A 20,856-nucleotide genomic window follows, 5' to 3' on the forward strand; every position below is an offset into this window, starting at 1 on the left:
TATATTTTTTTACATCTTTTATTATTAAGCTTTGTACTTAAACGTAGTTTTCTTTCGGCTTTTGCATTTCTCAAAGTTGGAGACCGATATTTTATGTATAAAAAAAGTTGGAACGTTCCAAAAATGGTGAGGTTCAGAAAAAAGATGAAATAATTTTCGGTGAAGTTCCTACCAAAATGCAGTACCTAAACGTACTTTATTGTACTCTAATACATTTCCCAAAGTTTCAGCTCGATATTTTATTTACAAAAAAAGTTCTGAGGTTCAAAAAAACATTCAGTGAACTGAAAAACTGTGGTCGGTAATATAGGTATTTAGCTGTGTCACATGCCCTTAAACAAATCTTTCTGAGTATATTAAATGAAGAAAGTTAAAAATTCAACCTTTTTGCTTGAAAATTTAACAATTTGGTTGAAATTTGTGTTCTTTCTTTACTGAAAAATCTTTCTTGGATGAAGACTCATCTTTTTGGTAGATAATTTGATGATTTTATTAACAATTGTTTTCTTTTTTGTTACTTAAAAATTAAATTTTTATTGAAAATACATATTTTCGAGTTCAAAATTTAACTTTTTTTCAAAAAATTCTTTTTATTTGCTTGAAAATCTAACAATTAGGTTGAAATTTGTTTTTTTTTCTTGATTGAAAAATCTTTCTTGGTTAAAGACACATCTCTTTGATTGATAATTTAACTTTTTTGTTAAAAACTCATTCTTCTTTTAATAAAAGTTAGTTTTTGGCTGAAAATAAACCTCTTTGGTTAACAATTTGCCTATTTTGTTTAAGATTTTTTTTTTGAAATTCATAATTTCTGGGTTGACAAATTTAACTAATTTGTGTAAAATTCCTCTTCTTGGCTTAAAAATTTACCAATTTAATTAAAATTATTTTTTTTTCTAATGAAAAATCTTTCTTGGCTAAAGATTTATCTATGATGATTCTTCATGTTTGGATAAATTCATCTGTTTTTTATTTCAAATTGAAAGATTTTTTGGTTAAAATATCAACTATTATATTTTTTGTTAAGAATTTTTCTTTTTTACTTGAAATTTAAACTGCTTTGCTAAAAATTCATTGATTTCAATAAAAATTCATAATTTTAGTTTTTAAGTTTAATTATACGTGTAAGAATTAAATTATTTGTTAAAATTTTATATTTTCGGGTTAAAATTCAGCTTTTTTGTAGCAAATTTGGCTTTTTGTCTTTAAAAATGAACAATTTGGTTAACATTTTTTTGTATGCTTAACTGAAAATTATTTTTTGGTGGATAAAACAACTATTTGATTGAAAATTTATTTTTTTGTAGATTCATTATTGTAGTTAAAAATAATTTATCTCTTGGGTTGCTAATTTGACTATTTTGTTGAAAGCTCTTTTTTGGTGTTTGTTTAAAATTGAAATTGTTGTTAAAAATACATATATTCGGGTTAAAAAGCAAATTCAAATTGGCTTTTCTTCTTCCCTGAAAAATTTCTCTTGGTTGAAGATTTATCTCTTTGGTTGACATTTTTAGTATTTTCTTTTTAAATTACGTTTTTTGTTGAACATTAATATTTTTGGTTTGAAACTTTAACTCTTTTGTGGAAAATTTGTCTTTTTGTCTTGACTGTACTTTTTTTTTTAGTTGAAAAAACAGCTATTTTGTTGGAAATTCATTTTTTTGTTTAAGGCTCATCATTTTATTAGAAATTTGTCTTTTTGTGTTAAAAAATTTAATATTTTGATAGAAAAATTAATTATTTGATTAAAAATCAACATATTTGTTATAAAGTTATATTTTCGAATTAAAAAATATAGTTTTTTGCAGAAAATTTGTATTTTCAGCTTAAAAATTCAACAATTTGATTGAAATTTGTTTTCTTTTTTTAATGAAAAATCTTTTTCGGTGAAGATTCATCCCTTTGGTTAATAATTTGAAGATATTGCTGAAATTTCTTTTTTTTTTTGTTGAAAAGTAAAATTTTTGTTAAAAATTATTATTTTTGGGTTGAAAATGTAACTCGTTTGTAAAACACTCCTTTTGTTTGCTTAAAAATTCAACAATTTAATTGTAGTTTTTTTTTCTTTCTTCCTTGATTGAAAATTTTTTCATAATTTCACTATTTTGTTGAAAATAAACTTTTTTGTTGAAAAATTTTTTTTTTAAGAATTATCATTTCAGTAGAAAATTCATCTAGTTGGTTAAAAATTCATCTTTTTCTTTGAAAATTCAACGACTTGGTAAAATAATCAATTATTTTGTTAAAAATTCGTTATTTATAAATGAATTAAACTGTTTTTTATTTAAAATTTAAATATTCTTTGACTGAGATATGAAATATTTCATTTTTTGTCAGGGATCTATCTTCTTTTATTAAAAATTTAACTACTTTTTTAAAAAATTCGTCTCTTTGGGTTAAAAATTTAAATATTTTATAAAAATAATTCAATTATTTAGTTCGTCTTTTTAGCTTACAAATTCAACAATATTTTTTCTTTCCAGGCTGAAAAATCTTTCTTGACTAAGATTTTTCTTTTGGTTGATAATTTAACTATTTCGTTAAAAATGCTTTTTTTTGTTGGTTGAAAATAAACTTTTTTGTTAAAAATTCTATTCGTTTGTAGAAAATTTTCTTTTTTTAAATTTGACAATTTAATTAAAATTCTGTTGCTTTCTTGAATGAAAAATCTTTTATCCTTGAAAATATATCTCTTTGGTTATTAATTTAACTATTTTATTGAAAATTCGTTCATTTTCTTCTTGAAATTAAGTTTTTTGTTAAAAATCTGTCTAGTAGTTTAAGGAAAAAGGAGATTAGTTAAGAAAAAGAAATTAATCCATTTTTTATATAATTTAATTATTTATAACTAAAAGTTAATCCATTATTCAGAATCTAGTAGAAACTTTTAGAACTTGAGACTTTCAGAGACCACTTTTTTCGAGCCACCCTATACATATTTTAAAAAAATCGAGATTCCCCCCCCCCTCTTTCTGAGGGTGTACATCAATATATCATCTGAAATAACATACATTCACATCTATTCACGAGATTGATCAAAGTGTTAGGGAGTGGGTGCGGGTGCGCGTCAACCTGCGCGAATGACGAATTAGTACCAAATCTCGCCGTCTCTGGAAAGGCGCTACAGTCTCCCTCTCGGCATGCACGGAGCCGGCTGGGCTGGCCAAGGTGGTCTTTTTCTCCTTAAATCTAAAATCGTGACTCACATCCAATCTGACGCAAAATGGTAAATTCATGTGCTTTTCTAAATTGCCATTCAGACAAAATTTCGAGAGAGAAAAAGAAAAAGTGAAAGTGATAAAGGAAGCTTTGAAACCCGACCATGTCATGTCCGTAGCCTTACGGATTCCTAATCGTTTGTGTGTGATTATGCAGTACGCTCTACGCCAAAGTCGTGTCTTACTGATACGTGCAGTTACTACTGATTCTATCTATACTGTTACTGTTATATTTTGATCGTGAAAATGGATTGAATCTTCTTTCTTTAATTTAATCGAAATTATGGAATAGATTTTGAAGTGTATTCAAGAATATGTACACAATATTCACTAATCCAGTCACGTAAAATTTACGCAGTAGGATCCGTTATATCTGCCACACAGCGAGGCAAAAAAAGTTTTTTTCACTGATTAGTCCAGAGCTTAAATTTTGACTCGAATTGATTTTTTTTTAAAATAAAAGTTAACTAAATTCAAAAATATTTGCCAGCACTAATTTTTAAAATTATTTTTGATTTAACAACAAAATAAACCATTTTTTAAAAATAAACAATCCAATTTTTTGCAACAACTTATATTTATATAAAAAATCATGAAATCAGAAAAATTCTTGTCACATATAATATTCAGTCGCTGATAATTAAAAAATATATATATTTATTTTTGTTGGAAATGTACCTAAAACAATGATTGGTTACGATTTTTCTAAAAATCCAAAGTAATTGTCAATGTTATAAATAAATTCACCAAAAAAGGATATTTGCAAGTTATTTGAAATTGATTTGGTTGAAAAAAATATGCTGGTTGAAAATTGACAAAAATATGTACTTGTTTATATTTATTTAAGTGAATAGAAAATATTGTCGCGTGAAAGTCGACAAAATCGCCATCGGTGATTTCGTACAAATGGGAAATCGATTGATTGACAAACACTCAAGTTTAGAATTTGTTTACAAAATTGTGAATAAAATAAAAAATTATGCTTTGATAAAGTATCATAAGGGAAGGATTTTTTAATTATTTATAGTTAATTCTGTTAAAAAAAATGAAATACGCCGGCTTCAAATTGACAAACATATTTATTTGTTTATAAAATATATTAAAATAAATATTAAATAAAATTTAGGTTTAAAATTCAACAATTTAAGTAAAATTTGTTTTCTTTTTTTTACTACAAAATCGCTTGGTTAAAAATTCATTATTTTAGTTGATAATTTAACTATTTTCTGGAAAATTCGGTTATCATTATTTTTTAATTTATATTTTCTAGTTAAAAGTTTAACTTTTTCAGAAACTATTCGTTAGTTGAAATTGGTTGAAATTTTTTTTCTTTCTTGACAGAAAAATATTTCTTGGGTTGAGGTTCATCTCTTTCATTGATAATTTGATGATTTTGTTAAAATTGTTGGTTCAAAATTTAACTTTTTTTTAAATTCATACTTTTGGGCTGAAAATTTAACTCCTTTTTAAAATAATCGGCTTTTTGGCTTAAAAATTCAATAATTAAGTCGAAAATTTGTTATTTCTAGATAAATTCAACTGTTTTTTATTGAAATTAATAACTTTTTTGGTTGAAACTTCAACTACTTTGTTAAAAATTCATTGTACTTGTTCAATATTCATAATTTTATTTCGAAAATTCATCTCTTTTGTTAAAAATTTATATTTTCGGTTAGAAATTGTTGACATTTTTTAAATTATTACGACTGAAAATTCTTCTTTGGATTAGAACAACAATTCTTTTGTTCAAAATTAATTTTTTTTAAGACTCATCGTTTTAGTTAAAAATTCATCTCTGGTTGAGAATTTGATTTTTTAAACTTTTATTTGCATTTATTTATATTTATCCACACTTATTTACAGTCATAATAATAATTTAATAATAATTTTCATTTGTGTAAAATTTAGGTATTTTTCATATTTATTGAAATAAATAAAAAATATTGCCTGACAAAAATCTCCTAATCAGGTCCATTTCTTGACAAAAACTCAAGATGAGAATTTGTTTATAAAATTGTTAATGAAATTAAAAATTCTTCTTTGATAAATTATCATAATGGAAGGATTTATTTAATTATATAGAGTAAATTCCGTTTAAAAAGAACGAAATACGTCGGTCGCAAATTAATGAAAATATTTATTTGTTTATAAGATGTATTTAAATAAATAAAAATAAAAATTTGGCTTCAAAATTCAACAATTTGGATAAAATTGCTTTTACTTCTTGAATGAAAAATCTTTATTGGCTGAAGATTCATCATTTTGGTTGATAATTTTAACTATTTTGTGGAAAATACGTTTTTTTTATTTATATTTTCGAGTTAAAAGTTCAACGTTTTCGTAGAAAATAATTTTTTTTTGCTGGTAAACTCAACAATTTGGTCGAAAATTTCTTTTATTTCTTGACTGAAAAATATTTGTTGGATGAAGATTCATCTCTTTGGTTGATAATTTGATGGTTTTGTTCGAAATTTTTTTTTTGTTGGTTAAAAAAGAACTTTTTTTTTTAATCCATATTGTTGGTTGAAAAATTTAGCTGTTTTATAAAAAAATCGTCTTTTTGGTTTTGAAAATTCAACAATTCAGTAAAAAATTTGATATTTTTAGATAAATTCAACTGTTTTTCATTTTAATTGAAAACTTTTTAGTTGAAACGTCAAATACGTTGTTCAAAATTTATAATTTTACTTGGAAAATTAATCTTTTTTGTTTTGTTGAAAACATTTATTTACATTATTAATAATAATTTACATATATTGCTGTAAAATTTATGTATTTGTTTATATTTATTTAAATTAATAAAAATATTGTCTGATAAAAATCTCCTGATAAGGTCCATTTATTGAAAAAACTCAAGTTCCAATTGCAAATTGAGGAAAGTGTGTATTTTTTTATAAAATGTATTGAAATAAATAAGAAACATTGTTGCCTGTCATAATCTTGTAATAAATAAGGTTTTTTCTAAGTAACTAAAAGTCGATTTTGATCAAATAGGGCATGCATTTGTTGACAATAGACCATTTTTGCAATTGTTTATATAAATGTTTATAAAGTTAACAATAAATATTGGTTGATAAAGTATCATAAGCGAAGGAATTTTTGTAAATAATTAAAAATTGATTCCATTGAAAAAACGAAGTCAATCACATGAAAATTGACGAATTTCTGTATTTGTTTAACAAATATGTTTATAAAATATATTTAAACAATTTGCTATCATGTATTAAAAATCGTACATATTTTTTATTCTCACACAAATTTTTGACCAATTTAATGACATAAACTCAATGTTTAGAACGTGAAGGGTCTAAAATATGAATTTGTTCATTAAATTTATTTATTACAATAACAATTACTTTCGATGTAACAAATGGTAACTAAACGTTTTTTTCGTACATCCCAAAGAAAAAATGAAAAATTAAGTTTCTAAGTATTTTTAAACTTGAAGTAGCACTTTCGCTCATTAATTTATTAATACAAAAATAACGTTTTTGTTTAGTATTATAGCTTGCTGAATATTATTTGTAAAGAGTATCTTTACTGATTTCGTGTTTTTTTAGAATAATCGACAAATTTCGTGTTTTTTTTTCGTGGAATTAACTCTAAATAACTTGGAAAAATCCTTCTCAAACGATATTTCGTCAATAAACAAAAATTTCTCATTTTATAAACCATTTTTTAAATAAATTCACAACTTGTATACTTTTTAACAAATAGTTGTAGTTTTTTACTAATTCGGATGCTAATGATTCAGAAAGGACATTATTTATCAAGAAACTTTATCAGTTAAAATTATGAATTATTTAACTAAATAAATTTTATAAACAAATTTAAATTTTCGTCAATTTTCAACATGAATATTTCTTTATTCTTAACAAAATTAACTCTAACTTAATCATATGCCTTTCTCGTATTTTTTATCAATAAGCCGCAATTGTTTTTTTTTTATAACAAATTTTACCAAAAAATCAGCGATTTCATCACTTTTCAAAAATGTGCTTCTAATTGTTCAAACAACTTAAATTTTACTTTTTATTTGGTTTTGTCAATCTTTACTTTGTCTTTTTATTTTCTTATAAAATTTATTTGAGAAAATATAAAAATGTCGCCTGACACTCTCGTAATCAATATTATTATTAATATTATCAAAATTTAAAAGTTGTTTATTATTATAAACAAAATATTATATTTATATTTAATTAAATCATTAATAATTATTAAGTTTTAAATAATAAAGTTATATACAGTTTTCCATAGTTTAAACATTTTTATTGTTAAACTAAATTTATTTCTAATTTGAAAAATAAAATTTTATGAATTAAAATTATTATTTATTAAAGCTCTTGGATGCATAAACTACTAATTTAAAAATTTAATAATTTTTTTATATATGAAAACAAGATGATTAAAAATATAAATTAAAGTTTTATTCGACCGAAGTAAACGACAAAAAAATGGTCAGTCTCCTTAAAAAAATTTGGCTTTAGGACCAAATTTTTCTTATCTAAAGAATGTTTTTATATCTAAAAAATGTATTTTTTCACAGTGATTTGCACTTTATTTCATAAAAAAATACATGAATTTGTTGAGAAGTAGTCAAGTTGTAAATTTCTTTAGAAAATAAAAAATTATTGTTAGTTAATTTAATTTAATTTAGTTAAGTAATTTAAACTTGATTCGGTTCAATAAACCTTATTTGCTAGTTTAAAATTTACGAAAATGTGTATTTGTTTATCAAATATATATAAAGAAATAACAATCGATATTAGGTATTCAAAAATTAAACATAATATTTATTGCCGACAAGTTTTTTATCAATTTTGTTAAAGGAAAAAAGTATTTAGAGCGTGAAATAGATTTAAATGTACATTTATTTATAACATTAACAATTACTTTCAAATTACTTTCAAGTATCTTCTCTGCTTGACATTATTTTTAAGGAGTGTACTGTTTGTGATTTTTTTTAATTTATCTCATATTTTATTTATTATATTTTCTTTCGAAAATATTGCTCAGAAAAAGTGTATATTAATTTTAACTATTTTACGAAACGTGATTATTTTAGTAAAAAGTGCAGTGAATAATTTGATCATCATCTAAAATTGGCTGAAGTCCATTTACTCAATTCACCCTGCATTGCACCCGAGGGAGCAACTGAAAAGGTTGCTCTATTTACTGAAATATTAAGCTGACGCCGACTAAAGTTTTTTTAAAGCTGTTAAAAAAAATCACCAAAGGAAGTTCTATTCATAATTTATTTATTTTTGTAAAATTCTAGATGGATGAAATAAATTCAAATATATTTAAAAGGACATAAGAAAATATTTTGGGGCCCTAGAAGTCGGTTCTTGTTAAGAAAATGTTTATTTTATTTAAATTATCCCAGTTTGTTTATTTTTAATTCATCTTTTGGCAGAATTTTTAAAAATAATTTGGGGGTCCTCCAACCCAGTTTTTTAATTTGTTTGTGGAAAATTTTGAGTTATTAAAAGTCCAACCATCCACTGTATTAGGATTTACTTTTCAATTCAATGGAAACCTCAATATTATTTTTCCTTTAAATTAAATAAAGAATTTTACATTCACAGGTGTTGGCAGATTCAGTGTTGACAGACAATCATCACCACCACAATCATTATGGCGGATTTTTTCGAAGAAGTGACAGCCAGGATCAGATTTTAGTAAAAAATTTCGTCGAGGGTGAAATTCTTACTTACAGCCTTGCTCTCCTTCGAGGACGCGCACCGGTTTCCTGCTCTTATATCACAGTTCGAGGTCGAAAGAATACAAATACAGAATGGCCAATAATAAATGGCGAATTTCGAATTCTCGTAGAATTAGTACGAGGAACCAACGAATTAGAATTGGAAGCTGGTGGAGCCAAAACGAGATTCACTTTGGTTCATGAACCTAGAACAACTAGATTACGAGTCACTCCGGTTTATGTCATCTGTTCGGGCCACGATGGATACTTCCAGGTACAATAAAAAAAATTGTTATCTTAAAAATACGTTAATTGAACCGTTCAAAATCCCCCTCCAATAAACCTCCCCCTGTCATAATTTCCGTCCCCTTCTCATCCTACCTTCTCCTACTTCTCCTACCACTGCACCCTGCGCCCCTACCTTCCTTAACTTCTTTCTCTTCTCCTTCCCCTATCTAACACTCCAATTTCTGTACTTCCCTGCCCCAGCACTTCCTCTTCTCTACTCTCCTTCATTTCTAATCATTTTTCCTACTTTCCTTTAATTACGCTCACTTTCTTTACTTTACCTCCCTAATTTTCCTTCGCTCTCCCTATTTTCCCTATCATCACCTCCCACCATATACGCCCTATCTCCATTATTTCGCCTCACTTTCCCTTTACGCATTATCCCACTCTCCCTCTTCCCTCATATCTGATCAACTCCCCCTACTTCCTCTCTTCTTATTTTCCCTCTACTAGCCATTCTCGCATTTACACTAATTTCCTATAACCTCCTGTACCTCTCCTCTCCTTATTTTCCCTCATTTCACCCCGTCTCTCACTTCCCTTACTCCCACTCCCCTAATTACCCCTTCCTAGAAAAAGTTATAGTCAGGGTTGCGTAGTAAAAGTAATAAAAGTAGCCTATATATTTTAAATATATAGGCTATTTATATAGAATATACTTTAAAATGCTATTAATTGAAGCAAAAGCTTTTTTATTACAAATTTTTTCTTTATCTGACTCACCCCTATTGATCCGATAGTCGTATGCAGTTATATAAATATTCCTACAAGTTTTAAGAAAATTAAAAAAAATGCTTTTAAAGATTTCAGGTATATCTAAAAATAATCTAGGAAATTGTTTTATTTAAGAGGATTTTATCAAATATTTTTGGAAAGCCTTTCAAGTCTTAAAATATTTATAATCTCTTAGAAGTTCTAAAACTTCTTAATATCTTTTAAACTAATATTGTGAGAAATTTTTGAAAAACTTTTGACCTCTACTCAACCCTTACTTACAGTACTTATCCTACCTTTGATTTTCCCTACTGCTCCTCATTTGCCTACTTCACCTCTTTCATGTTTATACTTCTGCTCACCTCATTAATTCTCCTCACTTTCCCTACTTACCTTTCTTTATTTCCCCTCACTACCATTACTTCTTCATCCCTTATTTGCGCTCATTTTCATACATCGCTTTACCTCTTTTCTTTCAACTTTTCCTACATTCCCGCCACTCATTACCACTGACTTTCACTAGTTCTCCAGTCCTACTTTTCCCTACCTCCGCTCTGTAAATTTTTCTTCACTTTTCCTATTACCCCTCGTCTCATTCACCTCTTAAACTATCTTTTAAAATGACTCAGATTTTTCTTCAAGTATTGAAAAATATTTTAAAATAAAAAAAATTTGCCTTAAGATCTTCCAAATTTTTTTCGAACATGTTAGAAATCTTTCATAATGTTTTAAAAACTTTTGAAATTTTTCAAAACACAAAATCATTAAAAATGGTCACCAAAACCTCGAGAAAATGTCGTTACTCTCTTGAAATCTTTCAGTAATTTTAAAAAGCTTCTACATTTTTTCGAGACCTTCAAAAATCTACATTTGATTAAAACAAATGTCTAATCTTTTTAAATGTGTAATTATTTTAAAAACGTATAAAACATCTAAATATCTTTTAAAATTATTCGAATTTCAAAAAAGTTTCGCATGAACTCACTCACCACTATCTTACATCCAACTGTTAGGGGAATCCCAGAGTGGGACTTGTAGAAACAGGGGAATCTCACGTTTCTGTTTTGTCGATAAAGTAAAGACTTCTACCAGTATCGACTTAGTCCTAACTTTCAAGTAGGAATTTACCTAAAATCCGAATTACCGACCGAGAGTGAGTACCTGATGTTGGTACCTTGCTCGGTCGATAAAAGTGAACTAGTTCTTGGAACTCTTGGGACAAACGAACAACCGACTCCATCCGAACGCAGTCGAGTTTAGCCGAGTCTGATTTCATCCGAACCCAGCTGAAAATTCTTATACAGGAACCTGTACAGGTAATCTTGAAGGTTCCTGGACAGGTTTTGAACGATGAAAACTTTTCATGATCCTGCAAACGAACCTATATTCAAGCTAATCACTGAATGATCCTGTACAGGCTACTTCACAGAGTGATTTGAGATTCGGGCTCATGTACGGGTACTTGCTAAGAATTCTATACGTGAACCTGCACAGGAACTAATCCGTGAAGGTTCGATACTCTCATGGCTCTCTCGATAGCCAGTTCGATCTTCAAGAGAATAAAAGGAAAGCAACTTTATATCTGTGAGCGATATGAGTTTTCACAACGGCATTCCGTAAAGAATCCTGTACGCGTTTCTGTAAAGTAAACCTTGCCTCAATTTACTTCGCAAAGGAACCTGTACAGAAACCTATAATCGATCATTCACAAGCTCCTTTCTCGGTGTAGGTTCCATGGCAACATCATGTACAGTTTCATTCGCCAAATTTCTTCACAGGAACCTTCAAGGTTACCTGTGCAGGGTCGTGTCCAGGACCCCCCGAGATTCCCGTACAAGAATTTTCAGCTGAGGGGTGCGAGGCCTGATAAAAATGTTTCAATAAAGCCACAATGTTATCAAAACTTTTTAAACCAATTTGAAATGCAGGGACCCAGAGGAGAGGACTGTTCTCCAGAAAGTGCAGCTACAAGAATCGGTCTAGGAGCTCGTCTTCTGCAATGCCTAACAGCTGAAAAATTGAAGGAAGCTGGCCATGGGAGAAAAACATTCCAACTAGAAAGAGACCTTGATGGTCCAGAGTGTCTGGTGATGCACAGTGCATTAGATGTTGATCGAGCTAGGCAGATGACACAAAGAGAACTCTGGGAAGTGATTGGTCGAGAACTGATGACTGGTCCTCTCGCATCCAAAGATCGAAAATATTTGGCCTTTCTTTCCTGCACCAGATATAGAGGAGCTCCACACCCTAGGACTCATGAAGACACTTTAGCAAGAACTCAAGGTCATGCTGCTCTAGGTGGAGGTGGATTAGCTCTTTTTGGATCTGCGTGTCTCCATACTTGGCCCACTTGCATGGCTCAGGTAAATCTGGCGAAAGTTTTAGGTAGAAATCCTATCTGAACCAGCTCGAAAACATTCGAAGTATTCCTTAATCTGTATCTGAACCAATCCGAAAAAAAGTTTTCAACCTTGTTCCAATACACTCAACTCCCAACATGTTGCCCTGACTGTTTACGTTTGGTATTCCCCCATTTATGTTGAAGGTCACTGCAAGCCATGCCCGAAACCGTACTTATATCGGGAGTTGAGTGTAATTAAATCCGGACTCTGATAAATTCGGATTCATTGGGATTAATTTTTTGATGATTTGAAATGGATTGTTTTGGTAACAAATTTCGAAATATTTCGTAATGAATTTCTATCCGAAACTTTCGTGAGGGAAGTTTTACGTTAAAATGAAAACCTGATGTTGAAAAAAAAACATAAGAGCAAAAAAAAGGAAAAGAATTTTCTACAAAATAGTTAAATTTCTAACCAAAGAGATAACTATGCCACCAAGTAGTTCGATTTCCAATTGAAAAAGAACAATTTTCAACCATAAATGGAAAAGTAAATTTTTTATTAAAAACATTAATTTTTAACAAAAAAAAAAGAATGATTAAAATTTCAACCAATTCAATCAACTTTCAACAAAAAATATGACTTTTCTATCAAAAAATACGAGTTACAACTGAAAACAATCAGTTTTTAAAACTTTATTTAAAAACATCCACACTTTTTATCGAAATAACATCGTTTAATTTTCAGTTAAGAAAATTAATTTCTAACCAAATAAAATGAATTGTCAATCTAGTGGCCAAATTTTTAACTAAAAAATATAAAAGTTTAACTTAAAATAGACTAGTTCCATTTTCAGTTGATAAAATTCTTTTTCAACCAAACAAAATGAATTTTCTACAAATAGTTCAATTTTTAATCGAAAAGATGAATTTTTAACCAAATAGTTGATCTTTGAACTAAAAACGATAGGTTTTTAATCAAAAATAAAAAGGTTAAATTTTAAGTTTAAAATTTAATTTACAAACAAATAAAGAAAACTCTTCAACAAAATAGTTAAATTTTCATTCGAAGATATTTTTTTACCAAAAAAGATGAGTTCTCAACATAAAAGACAATATTTGATATTCTCAGTAAAGTTTTAATTTTCATGGATTATTTAAATTTTTAACAATTATTATTAACAATAGATTTGAACAGTCTAATTTACGAGAAAAAAAATTTTCAACTGAAGAATTAAATTTTTAACCAGGAAAACAAGAATTATTTTCATCTAAAACAATCAATCTACCAAAAGAATTAATTTTTCACAAAGTAGTTCCACTTTAAATTGCATAGATCCATTTTCAATAACAAAATATTCATTGTCGCCATAAAATTTTGATATTTAAACAAACTCGATTTTAATTTTAAGCCAAAAACAGATAAAATTATCCAAAAAAGTGAATTTTCTAAGAAAAAAAAATGCGGCAGAATTTTTGACCAAATTATTAATTTCTATTGTAAACAATTAATTTTTGAGAGGAAGAGGCAAATTTACATCAAAAGAGTCGAATTTTGAACGAAGAAAAGCTGTTCCGTCAATAAATAAAAAAGATTTTTTCCTAAATATTAAATTTTCAAGAAAAACGACTCATGCAATTTGTAAATGACTCCTAATTTAAAAATCAAATAACAATAATTCTCAACGTAAAATATAATAGTTGATATTTCTTCCAAAAAATATTTTAACTTTAAACCAAAAACAGTCGATCTTCAACCAAAATAGATTAATTTTCTACAAAGCAGTTGAATTTTCAAACCGAAAATATAAATTTCTAACAAAAAACTCAATTCTCAACTAAAAAGAATGACTTTTTAACTAAATAATTAAATTTTCATCCAAATAAAAAAATGTTTAACCACAAGATGAATTCTAAACCTAAAAACTTGTAAAATTGTACGTTGATGAGATTTCTTTGTTATTAGCACACTCTTAATTTCTGTATAATTTTGGCGGGGGATTAAAAAATGTCAGAAAAGCACCTCATGCAATTTGTGGATGGCTCCTAATTTAAAAATTGAATCTGATTTCTGACTTTTTGATCTAGGTACTATCAAGGTTCCTCGATGCAACAACAATTGACCCTGAACATCTCATGGACGACAGTAACTATCGAGGAACCCATGGAGGCTGTTTAGCCACAACCCTAGGTTCCGTTCTCCACGAACTAGGTCACACATTCGACCTGGGACACACTCGAGAAGGAATTATGGGTCGGGGTTTTGACAACGTGGACCGAGTTTTTGTAGGAGCTGCTGGAATCGATTCTAATAGAAATCCGATCAGAAGAGACCCTCAGCACACGACTGTAGCCCTCAGTCGTCAACTCAACGTCACAGTTACGATACAGGATCAGCCTAGCTTCCTGGCTAGCCCCAGAAGAGGCCGATTGCACTCTGAAAATTCGGCAAGACCTTTTGTTTCCCAGTTATCAGATCAGGGGAATTTTTCAACTCCAATTCCTGGCAGATTGTCTGCACCAGCGAGTCCAGAATTGAATAGATCTTTTTCGAAGACCCTTCTTCAGGCCAATTTTGAACCTCTAGGATGTCTGCCTGATAGAACATTCTGGACAACATCGTGTGCAACTTTGCTGGCTTATCATCGATGGTTTAATGATTGCAATGAGAGGATTTCTCATCGAGATTCTGGTGAGATCGAATATGATCCGAAAAGGTGAGTTTGTTTTCCTTCGACTTTAGTTTTTTGAATTTTTTTAATGAAGTTTTAGATGTCTAGAACTTCACAGCCAAAAATGGTCTCAATACAGGGGGAATAGGGCGATTTTCACTAATATAGGGGGATAAATAGGGGAGAGTGATCCTGCCCAGATAACATAATGCGCGCACGGTGCACGCACGAGTGAGAGTAAACCGGCACGCGTGTCACCAAACAGATGTGTCCGCGTATGCGTGACATACGAGGTGTGTTCAAAAAGTAAGGTGACTTTTCAATTTTCGCTGGCTACGTACATTCAAATTTTTAATTTTTTGTTTTGTTGTGTTGGTAAATTCGTCACGATCATATGTTCACAGTTTTGACTATATAGCTCGTGTTGTTTTTCTGGCAGAGGCGTAAAAGGTTAGAAGGGTTTTGTGTGCTCGGCGATTTTCTTCTTTCGAAAAAAATGTAGCAAAGAGTTTGCATTAAATTTTATGTGAAAAATGGAATCCAGTGCTCTAAAACTCTTGAAATTTTGACAGTTGCATACGGTGAGTCTACTCTGAGTAAGAAAAATGTGTATAAGTGGTACAAGCTGTTCCAAGAAGACCGAGAGGATGTCGAAGACGAACCTCGCCCTGGACGTCCCAGCGCGTCAACAACAAATGAAAACGTTCAAGCATCACGATAATGCACCTGCTCATTCATCGTTGCTTGTGAAAGATTTTCTTACCAAAAACAGTACCGCAGTCATGCCTCAGCCTCCATATTCACCGGGTTTGGCCCCCAGTGACTTTTTTCTTTTCCCAAAACAGAAGAGACCCATAAAAGGACATCGATTTTCAACGATTGAGGAGATAAAAACTGTATCGCTGAAAGAACTCAATGCTAAACCACAAAATGATCATCAGAAGTGCTTTGATGATTGGAAAAAGCGTTGGCACCAGTGTATTATATCTGAGGGGGATTACTTTAAAGGGGACGATATAAATATTGAGGAATAGATGAATATTTTTTGAGAAAACCATAAAGTCACCTTATTTTTTGAACACACCTCATATGTGTCACCCAAACGTAGTGTGTCTTTTACTGGAAAGATCTTGTCGTTCACTGGATTTGAATAAACTATTTTTAAATAATTCTAACAATTTTTTGGCAAACAATAATTATATTAGTCGATACTGTCTGAAAACAGAAAAAGGTGCCCTTTCAGATGAATTCATCTTAGTTACCAAACAAGAAGTATATACACTGTTAAAAAAAGGTTGTGGAATTTTAGTACACTAAACGTATGTTAAAAGTGGACTCACACGCAACGATGTGAAATTAGTATAGAAATGTCTAAAATTGAGCAAAAGTGTAAAATTCTCAACTGAACTGAAATTTAATATGTGACGTTACATAAAACAACGAAAAGTGGAAAATATCAACCTAACCTCAAATACCTGAATCATTAAGATCATATTAAGAATATATTTATGATTACGCAAGCTTATATGGTATCAGACTGGGTCGACTCCCATGGGCGCGTGTGATCACATATACTTTTGTAGTTATCCACCTCCTTGTAGATGGCTCTACTGTAGGGGCATAAGTGGGGGTAATATTTTCTTAAAATATCTTGGCGCCGCCATTCTAGTGTTCGTTGAGGTTATGGTTTTTTTAGCAAACTTCAAATTTTTCTAAGTTCAAAAAAGTTGTGTCTCGCCGTATGAACTGAAATCAGTGAAATAAGGGCATTGAAAAATAAACAAAGTTAAATAAATTGAAATGTTTGTGCTGTGCCAGGATGTCACTGATTTCACTTCTCTATTATAATGTGAATAATAAAATGTTGCAAAAAGGTTACATTTCATATGTTATGTATTTCTTCATTTATTGGAGAATTATTGCAAAATTATACAAATTTATGCTGAAAAATGGTAGAGGAAACAGTATTTACACATTATTTGTCTTAAATTTGTGTAATTTTGAATTAATTCGTTTATTTTCTCCAGTTTTAATTCATGCAACACATTCAAATAATATACATATTTACGTGCACGAACACATGGATACGCTTTAGTTTGCCACCTCCTTGTAGATTGCGCTAGTGTCGCTATAAGTGGTCAAACGCGCCCATGGGAGTCGACCCAGCATGCATGGTATAAAGTATATAATTTAAAAACAGTCACTCGCATTTATGATTTCGCTGAAAGTGAGCAACAAAGTTTGCAAACTGAATGTATGTTCGTTTATAACACACGAACAAAAGAGCGAAAAAAAGCTCCATGGCGAAAATGACACAAATGTTGAATATTATACGGACGAATCTAAAATCACTATAAAGTGGAGAAATTTTTGTTATAAAATAGAAATTTATGCGCGGTCGGTAATTTTACCAGTCTGGGGAATTTTACTATGTACAGCGTGAGTCCTTTTTTTACACACTCTAAACGTAGTGATCGTGATCATGGTAGTGATGTTCAACACGTCGTATGAATTCATGCAGTCATAGAATTACACCTGTAAGAGACGTCATTCTACACAACGTGTGGAAATTTTCTTTCTAACCTATAATTTTAACGCATTTAAAGTGACATTTTATGTGTGTAAATTTACACTTTGAAGTGCAATTTTAAAACGTATTTTTTAGAGTGTACATTAATATTTTCCTTCTTCTAAAACTATTTTTTAAGGTGTCGGTCATACCTCTGTTTACCTCTTTACTTACCAGTTTCAACACAATTCGTGGCACGCAAAGTAATACAGGCTCAAATAGACACGAAGAATATATGTAATACAGATATTATAGATTTCGATGCAATTTTCTACTGCCAGAGCATGACTCGTACACCACAACTTGACGCTCACATAACCTGCCTGACTGCAAGGTCGACGACAAAGTCCAGTGAACCGTGAAGTTTGACATTTGCGCATGTACAATGCGCAGGTACAAATATCATTGGAAATAAAATAAATGCATCATTTATTTGAAATGAAATATTAATTTGATTCAACTGAATTTTCTCGATACAAAATAATATTAACCGATTGAACTTAAAAAAAAAATATTTACACACCAGTATCTGCTTCAAAAGCGAAAACTGTCAAGCAAAAACTAAAGTGTCAATTCTCAGCGTAAATTACGCCCATGTCTGTCTAAACTGATATAGGACAATATAGTTAGCCAACACGCGCTCCATCTCTGAGAAACGAGAGGGTGACGGCATAACCAACGATGCGGACTTGGGACCCTTCTTTTCTATTTTAAAATAAAATTAATAAATACAAAATATTAATTTCAACATGAGACGCTTCAAGTTTCTAAAATATTTTACATTTAAACTCGAAAATATCAATTTTTAACAAAGGATATCATTTTAAACCAAGAAAGACTAATTTTGAATCAAATAGATGAATTTTCAAACAAAAAGATTTAACTTCGACCAAAAACTGTTGCCTTTTCAAACCAAATAAGAGAATTTCTAAGCCATAAATGTTAATTGATTAGAATACAGTTCTTCAAAATAATAATAATAAATTTCAACAAAAAAATTGAATTGTAAACAATACCATTCTCAGCATAAGGCATTTACAACCCAAAAGTTAAATTTTCAATCAAAAGGCAAATTTCCAACAAAAGAGCCTATATTCTTGAACAATTTTTATTTATTTTTTTAAATCTTGTTGCCTGCTATTTTTAATTTATATTCATTTATATATTTTTTAAACTCGAATATGTGTTAATCTTATTGGAAATTTCTTTAAAGTAGTTAGACTTAAACTTTTCTTTTTACTTCATATCTTTTCAGATTAATCTTGAAAATATATATTTATATAAATCGGAACGAAGGGTCAATCTTATAGACATTTCTTCATCCCTTCCCCTCCCTCTTTCCCTAACTTCCCCTCCTTTGAAGAGGATACGCCGGACGGGTGGGGACACCCGACAGAAACCATACGGGTTTCAGCCCGCAAATATGTAACCCTAAAAACTAATTATCAATCAAAGAAATTAATTTTCAATGAAAGATATTAATTTTTTACCAAAAAATATTTATTTTTAATAAAATACATGATTTTTTTTACCGAATTTTGAACTTTTTAACGAATTACCAAACTAGTAGTTAAATTTTCAACGAAAGAAATGAATTTTCTACCAAAAAGGTAAATTAGTCACCAAGAAGATTATTATTCTACCACAAGAAACAAAGTTTAAAAAATATGCAGGAATTTTTACCAAATAGCTCAATTTTCAACTGAAGAAGATAAAGGTTAAACGAAACATGGAATAGTTAAATTTTCAGTCGAAAAAATTCGTTTCAATTTAATTCATTTCAAAGAAATAGATAATTTTTTATAAAATAACTAAATTTTCAACCGAAATAATAAATTTTGAAACAAAAAAGGTTAGTTTTTAACAAAATAAATGAATTTTTAATCTAATAATAATAATAATAATGAAATTAGCCACAAAAAATTAATTTTCAACTATCCCTTATGAAAAAGAAGTATTGGTAAGTATTGGATCTAGTACTTTTTTCGCGAAAAAGTATTATATTTCCAATACTTATTCGCGAAAAAAGTATTAGATCCAATACTTACCAATACTTGTTTTCCATAAGGGATGAAAATTACATTTTAACGAAAAAAAAAATGATAAAAAATGGAATCGTTCAATTTTCTGTTGAGAAAACTTATTTGAAATTTAAGATGATAATTTCAAATCGAAGAAATTAATCTTTAACCAAAAAGATTAATTTTTAACAAAAATCATTGATTTTCAAGCAAATTTTTTATTCTAGAGGTATTTTGAATCTAATAGAAAAAAGTGGTCATTTTTCATTTACTGTAAAAATACCGTTTTGTAGGAGATGTTTTAATATAAAAAAAAATAATTAAATTTTCAGAAACTTGGTACGTTCTCGGCATCGAATTCGAGTGATGGAACTGAGAGAATCTTCTGGAGGAATGGTGGTATCATCTCGACAGTTTCCTGGACCACGTCCACCATCAGAAGCCCTAGTTCCACCTTCGCCTCACAGCTCAGCAGCTTTAATTCTTGTTGCTGAAGATTCTTCCGGAAACGTACTTAAACATCCACTTCCGACTGCCTTCTAATGCTAAATGGAGAATTTTTTACAGAACGAGAAACTTGGGAGTAAGTTTTCAACACTACCTCAATCCATTTTATTACTGCTAAAGCACACGTGAATAATTATTCACTTTTTAAATTCAAAACAATTTTAAACATGCGTTCTTGAATCCTAAGTTCCAAATTTTAAAGATTACCGAATACAAAGTCTTCCATTAGCGAAAATATAAATTCCCCAGCTGAAAATTCCTGTGCAGGGTCCTCGGAGGATCCTGGACATGTTTCTGGAACCTCGGAGTATCGAGAACATGTTTCTGGATCCTCGTAGGATCCTGAGCATGTTTCTGGATCCGCGGAGGACCCTGAACATGTTTCTGGATCCTCGTAGGATCCTGGGCATGTTTCTTGATCCTCGGAGGATCCTGGGCATGTTTCTTGATCCTCGGAGGATTCTGGACATGTTTCTGGATCCTCGTAGGATCCTGGGCATGTTTCTGGGTGCTCGGAGTATTCTGAACATGTTTCTGGATGTTTGAAGTATTCTGAACATGTTTCTGGGTCCTTGTATGATCCTGGACATTTTTCTGTATCATCGTACGATCCTGAACATGTTTATGGATCCTAGTACGTTCCTAGACATGTTTTTGGATCCTCTGAGTATCCTGAACATGTTTCTGGATCCGCGTATGATCCTAGATATGTTTCTTGATCCTCCGAGGATCCTGGATATGTTTATGGATCCTCGTACGTTCCTAGACATGTTTCTGGATCCTCTGAGTATCGTGAACATGTTTCTGGATCCTCGTAGAATC

General features: G+C 29.7%; 1 protein-coding gene across 2 annotated transcripts in view; it reads left to right on the forward strand.

Moving 5' to 3' along the window:
• LOC117175246 (putative zinc metalloproteinase C607.06c) overlaps positions 1–20,591 on the forward strand; it is an 82,349-nt gene extending 61,758 nt beyond the window's left edge. Inside the window, exons 1-5 of one of the 2 annotated variants that reach the window (XM_033364933.1) lie at positions 3,148–3,226; positions 8,807–9,196; positions 11,853–12,287; positions 14,354–14,982; positions 19,860–20,591. In XM_033364933.1, coding sequence (XP_033220824.1) covers positions 3,224–3,226; positions 8,807–9,196; positions 11,853–12,287; positions 14,354–14,982; positions 19,860–20,070 — 1,668 coding nt within the window. In that variant the 5' untranslated portion in view covers positions 3,148–3,223 and the 3' untranslated portion in view covers positions 20,071–20,591. Of the gene's footprint in view, positions 1–3,147; positions 3,227–8,806; positions 9,197–11,852; positions 12,288–14,353; positions 14,983–19,859 lie in introns of those variants that run through there. The other variant, XM_033364932.1, reaches the window with a different exon arrangement.
• The last annotated feature ends 265 nt before the right edge of the window (positions 20,592–20,856 follow it).

Source organism: Belonocnema kinseyi, chromosome 6, assembly GCF_010883055.1.
Source record: "Belonocnema kinseyi isolate 2016_QV_RU_SX_M_011 chromosome 6, B_treatae_v1, whole genome shotgun sequence".
In the NCBI taxonomy this organism is placed as follows: Eukaryota; Metazoa; Arthropoda; class Insecta; order Hymenoptera; family Cynipidae; genus Belonocnema; species Belonocnema kinseyi.